Source organism: Monopterus albus, unplaced genomic scaffold, assembly GCF_001952655.1.
Source record: "Monopterus albus unplaced genomic scaffold, M_albus_1.0 scaffold306.1, whole genome shotgun sequence".
In the NCBI taxonomy this organism is placed as follows: domain Eukaryota; kingdom Metazoa; phylum Chordata; class Actinopteri; order Synbranchiformes; family Synbranchidae; genus Monopterus; species Monopterus albus.
Genome location: NW_018128186.1, coordinates 766,963 through 773,110, shown reverse-complemented (window position 1 = coordinate 773,110; position 6,148 = coordinate 766,963). Strand labels below are relative to the sequence as shown.

The following is a 6,148-nucleotide window of genomic DNA, read 5'->3' as shown; positions in this document are numbered from 1 at the left end:
AACCCAGCAGAGGAACCGCTGCAGCACCTTCAGAGTACGTCGCAGCCAGACCATCTACTGGAAGGAGGGGCTGCTGGTCACTTTTGATGGAGGTTACCTCAGGTCAGAGCTTGGGCAGGAAGGATATGGATGCTAAGTAAATGCGACAACAAACGCTTTTCATAGCCAGCTAAAAGTCTTTCAATTCTTGTACTTGGGATCTTCTCCCATTCTTCCTTGCAAAAGGCTTCTAGTTCTGTAATATTCTTTGGTCGTCTTGCATGCACAGCTCTTTTAAGATCTACCCACAAATTTTCAATGATGTTTAAATCAGGGGACTGTGATGGCCATTCCAAAACCTTCAGCCTGCGTCTCTTGAGGTATTCCATAGTGGATTTCGAGGTATGTTTAGGATCATTGTCCTGTTGTAGAAGCCATCCTCTTTTCAGCTTCAGCTTTTTTACAGATGGTGTGATGTTTGCTTCCAGAATTTGCTGGTATTTAGTGGAATCCATTCTTCCCTCCACCCGTGCAATGTTTCCTGTGCCACTGGCTGCAACACAACCCCAGAGCATGATAGATCCACCCCCATGCTTAATAGTTGGCAAGGTGTTCTTTTCATGAAATGCTGCTCCTTTTTTTCTCCAAACATGCCTTTGCTGATTGTGTCCAAAGAGTTCTATTTTAACTTCATCAGTCCACAGCACTTGTTTCCAAAACGCATCGGGCTTCTGTAGATGTCCTGTTGCATACTTCAGACGTTGGATTTTATGATGGGGACGCAGATAAGGTTTTCTTCTGCTGACTCTTCCATGAAGGCCTTGTCTGTGCAAGCATCGCTGCACAGTGGAACGGTGCACCACCACTCCTGAGTCTGCTAAATCTTCCTGCAGGTTTTTTGCAGTCAAATGGGGGTTTTGATTTGTCTTTCTGACCAGCATACGAGCAGTTCTGTCCGAGAGTTTTCTTGGTCTTCCAGATCTCATCTTGACCTCCACAGTTCCCCTGATCTGCCATCTCTTAATTACATTTCTTACTGTGGAAACTGCAAGCTGACAACGCTTTGCTATCTTCTTGTAGCCTTCTCCTGCATTGTGGGCATCAATAACTTTCATTTTCAGGGTCTTACACAGCTGCTTAGAGGAACCCATGGTTGCTGGGTGTCCACAAGTGTGTGCACAAGGTTTGAAGAGTCAAAGTATTTGTACAGCTTTGAAATTGGCATTTACCAATGACAGCTGTTGCTGTGCATCAGATCTAACGAGCTGATTAAGGTCTGATACCTTGTGAGAGACTTTGAGACTCTGGAACTCTTAGGGTGCCCAAACTTTTGCACCATGCCATAATCATGTTTTTATTTTTTATTTTTGTTCAATTTATGGCATAAGAAGTAACTATGCATCACTGTTTGCAGAAAATATTGTGCATTTTTTCCATTTCCAAGAGAAACTGTGTTAACATCTGTTCAAATAAAAAATCACCAAAATCTGTTATTTATCAAGGGGTGCCTAAACTTTTGCATAAGACTGTAAGTGAAAAACATAAGTGAGAAATTTAAGGCTGTAGAATTCAGTTAGATTCAATATACAATTTATCCCATATTTTTGCACACATTTAAATTTAAATTTAGTATTCACAGTGATGAAGATACATTATGTTAAGTAAAACCAAACTAGTTTCGAATAGCTGAGAGGTCAGAGAGATAAAGACAGGCTCATGTGGACCAGCTTACCCACTGTGGTTCTGTGGCCTCATCTCCTTCACCTGTCTCTCCCTTCACTAACTACATTCTGACCCGCTCTGTCCACTCGCTTACAGTTTGTGCTTTGTAGCTGTATCATCATTAAACACTAAGCAGCAGCATTGGGCTGTTGCTGACTCACTTTACACAAATGAACAGTATAAAAAGTATAAAAGGTGTGGCTGGAAAGTTCAGAAAAATCCAAATGCTGCAAACAGTTCACTGCATCTAGCAGCAGTAAACTGTGCAGACAACATAGGAGGAGCAGAGCAGCAGAGTGAATTTAGAACCACAACTCCCAGCCAGTCCAGTACAAACACTAGTCATGTTTTACAGTTGAAGATGTGTAGGCAGAGGGAAGCTGGACTGAGTTTATTTAGTGGGGTCATTCTTGTATATCTTATTTTTCTGCTCTGGTTTCTCAGAAATTCTAGTACATTCACTGAAGTAGCCAAAGTCTGTGATCAGCTCAGATCTGCAGGGTTTTTGGATGATGAAAGAAAAGAAATATGTCTGGTGCTGTATTTACAGCTATACTGTGCAGTTAAAATGTTAATCTCACAAGCTCTGTATCCTACCAACTAAAGTGAAAAATAGAAATACAATTTAATACATTGTGAGTTTAACAGCAGTAAATAGTAGATACTGTTCTCATTATTGGTCAGTTTTACTTGACAGTTTGTTATTTTGACACTGTACTGTAGCTACTTTGTTGTTATTGTTATGGACTGTCATACTAAAAGGTGTTTGTATGAAAAATAACCCCATCAATTAAAAATTGTGAGCTCCTTTGTCGGGTAACTCAAACAAATAGAGATTATATGACCAGTTTTACACACAGACATATTTAAATATCAGAAAGGTTGGACTACTTGCCGCCCCTTTCTGGTGGATCACTAATAGTTCTGTGGCCATGGGCTGCCGTCCTCTGTTCTGACAAGGAAATGACCAACCTCATCACATCTTCAGTGATGGGCTCTGGGTTATTATCATAGGTGTGCTAAGCTATAGCATGTTTAAAACAAGGAAATGTACCTACATGTGATTCCTGCACTGTTTACATGTCTGCATATACTGAATAGGGCAAAACCTTGAACTTATATACAGTATAGGCAGTAGGGATACTCCAATACCGCTTTTTTTCAGACCAAGTACAAGTACTTACATTTGAGTGCTTGCTGATAACAACGTACGACACAAGTACTTAATAATAATAGTGTTTCTACTACAAAAATTACGATAAGGTCTACCACAAAAAAAAAACAACTTGTGATCATTTTTATTTTCGTGATTGTGTTTAAATAAATTATAACAGGAGGCTGTTCAAATGTGAAAAGTTTGTGATAAACACAGTACTGCCAGCATTCGCAGGGCTCAACATTAATGCTCGCCTGGGGCAATTAAACTATGTCCGGGCAAGTGGAATGCATCATGTAGTTGCCTGATTGGGCAAGTGAAAAATACAATTGATAGTCTGTATCTATTTTTGGTGTTGAAAGCAACATGGTTCTCAGTCTGTAAGGATGGGGACCATTTTATCAGGACTCAAAAAGACCAGTGAGATTAGTGGACTGGAAAATATGGTTTTCTGTTTATGGAGCTTCTCCTCTGTCCATGTCGGACCAAGAACTGAGCTCCTGGACGTACGGAGCAGAGAACAGCTGAGATGCTGAGAGGGGATTGCAGGTGAAGCATATTACTTGAGGTAACAACCTTTCTGTAGTGTAGGTGCAGTAAAACCTCTGAGTCAGAGCAATTTATCACACCTGCTAAACAAGCATAATGTTAGATTAATTTCAAATAAAAATAAATTTTAATTAAAATCATCTTTTAAATAAAAGTTTTTATACAATTTTAATTAATTTTAAATGTGTGTGTCTTTGCAGTGTGGAGTCGTCGAACGTCAACTGGAAGAAGAAAAAGAGTGGAGGCATAAAGATCATCTGCCAGTCAGAGATGAGAGATTTTTCTGCCATGGCCTTCATCACAGACCACGTCAACTCTCTGATCGAGCAGTGGTTCCCCGGTCAGTGCACTACTCTGTTTACATTGTACTAGGCGTGTGTACAGTAAAGGAGCTGTTGGGAGCTGAAAGTCAAATTGAAGATCATCAGAAGTTGAAAACCCCTTTCAGTATCAAAGTATTAGCTGTAAGCTACATTTTACTAGTTGTCCTGGCTCTTTTCAGTTAAACTAGTAAAGCAGACTGGATGGTTCATAATATTTCTCACAAGAGTGAAATAAAGGTAATGTGAGGCAGAAAACCTCTCACATTTTATTCATAATTGAGTAAAACACAGTTGTTTTCGATATGACAGATGTCAATTTGTAGAAACAATCCAAATCTGTCACAGGCAAATGTTACATATAAGAACCTAAGTACAGCCTACATAATGGTATAATTTTTATTATCTCTGCTAAATCTATAAATAGTAATCCTGTGCACAGCTGTGTATTCATCAAGATTATGATAGTTATTTATTTTGAAATTAGTTTTATTTTGATATTATTTTTGATTCAGTCTGAATCTGTTTAGTTTCAGAAGAAGCAGCAGCTTTATTTATTGTATTTGTAACATTGTGGCACATACAACGAAATTATGTTTGGAGCCGAGGACCACTGCATGCATACGCACCGCCATCTTGGCAACGAGGTGGGGGGTAAGTGTCTTGCCCAAGGACACTTTGACACGTGGACAGCAGGCACCGAGATTCGAACCTTCAACCTTCCGGTTGGGAGACGACTGCTCTACCCACCCCACCACTGTCACCTCCTCTTTAGTTCTACCAGTAGTTTCATTGTGTGGATGCTGTGAAGCATCCACACTATGCTATCCTGTTCTTTATTATTGTGTGGATGCTGTAGCATACACACTATGTTTTCCTCTTATTTTTTATTATTGTGTGGATGTGTCAAGCATCCACACTATGTTATCCTGTTCTTTATTATTGTATGGATGCTGACAAGCATCCATACAATAATAAATAATAATAAACAACAATAAGTAATAATAAACTCCTGCACCTTCTTGAACTCTGCCCCCTCTAACCTCACTGTTCCACTTCCCTCCCTTTTGTTCATACACATGTATTCTGTGTATTAAGTACTACGACTGACATTGTACTCCTCTCATACATATCCTGAACTACTCTGATGTACTTCACTGCCACTCCTCACATGCTCATACAGTACCATAGCTCCTCTCTCAGCACCCTGTCGTACGCTTTCCTTAAAGACACAATGCAGCTCCATGTGACCATCTCTATACTTCTCCATTAACATTCTCAGGACCAAAATTGCATCTTGTGAATGACTGGCGGCTGTGAGTGACCATTTTCAAGTCTCAGGACACCTTTGCAGGTGTTTTGAGTTAACTAGCTGAATGGCATGTCACCATATTCTAATTTATTGAGATAGTGATTTGATGGGTTTTTGTTAAAAGTGGCCCAAAATCATCACAATTAAAAGACCCAACAGCTTAAACTACTTCAGTCTGTGTATACTGAATTTATATAATACACGAGTTTCACTATTTGAGTTGAATTACTGAAATAAATGGACTTTTCCATGACATCCTAATTTTTTGAGATGCACCTGTAATGATGCTCGCTGAAATTCTGTTGCCAATCCAGACAGACTGAGTCTTACCAGTCATATGGTTCAGGATCCAGTTACAGAGGGTGGGTGGTGCTTGGCTTCCTGTTTATTTCAGTTTACATGCCCCAGCTTTACACCATATCATTCCACTCATCTGTTGCTTATTATGTCCCGGTCCTGCCAGGCATATATACACCCTGTTTTCCGTTCATTCCCCGCTGGTTCATTACATTACTCACTACACCTGACACCTGGATTATTCATCCCAAGGTTACTGCCTGCAATTCAGCGTTCCAGGCCTCCTACTTCTCATGCCAGTTTGCTTTATGCATCTCTCCTACCACTAATCCGTCATGCTTATCAGCCTGGAAGGCACGCCGTTTGTTTAACGGACTGAGTAATTTCCTGGCCCGATGTCTTTCTGTTTATCTGACTGCTAACACCTCACTGTATACTGTGCACCTGACGCTACGTTTTATTCTTTAATCTGCTATCTTTAGTTCCCATGTCCTTTCCCTTGCATGGACACATTTAAAGTGTTGACGTTCTTGATCACATCAGCAAAACACGCCATAAGCACGAGCCAGAGTTTTTCACTGAGCATCTCAGTATACAGGGACTTATTGTGTGAGAGGAAGGCAGTGGTTTTGTGTTTAAGCTCATAAAACCATGACATTACTTTTCCCCTTGAAAGCCAAGCAAACTTCTGAATGACACAGCAACTGGACATGATCTAATCCCAGGTCTTTGCACAGCTGTATGAAACAACAGCTGTTCTTGGCACGCCGTTTAATGTAGTTCACTATTGCTATGGCATCTTTGTGTTAATGT

General features: G+C 40.2%; 1 protein-coding gene across 1 annotated transcript in view; it reads left to right on the top strand.

The window, feature by feature from the left end:
* The window catches only part of lrrk1 (leucine-rich repeat kinase 1), a 134,598-nt gene that overhangs the window by 77,370 nt on the left and 51,080 nt on the right, over nt 1–6,148 (top strand). Inside the window, exons 22-23 of the mRNA XM_020623620.1 lie at nt 8–102; nt 3,607–3,746. Of these exons, the coding sequence (XP_020479276.1) occupies nt 8–102; nt 3,607–3,746 (235 nt within the window). The remainder of the gene's footprint in view (nt 1–7; nt 103–3,606; nt 3,747–6,148) is intronic.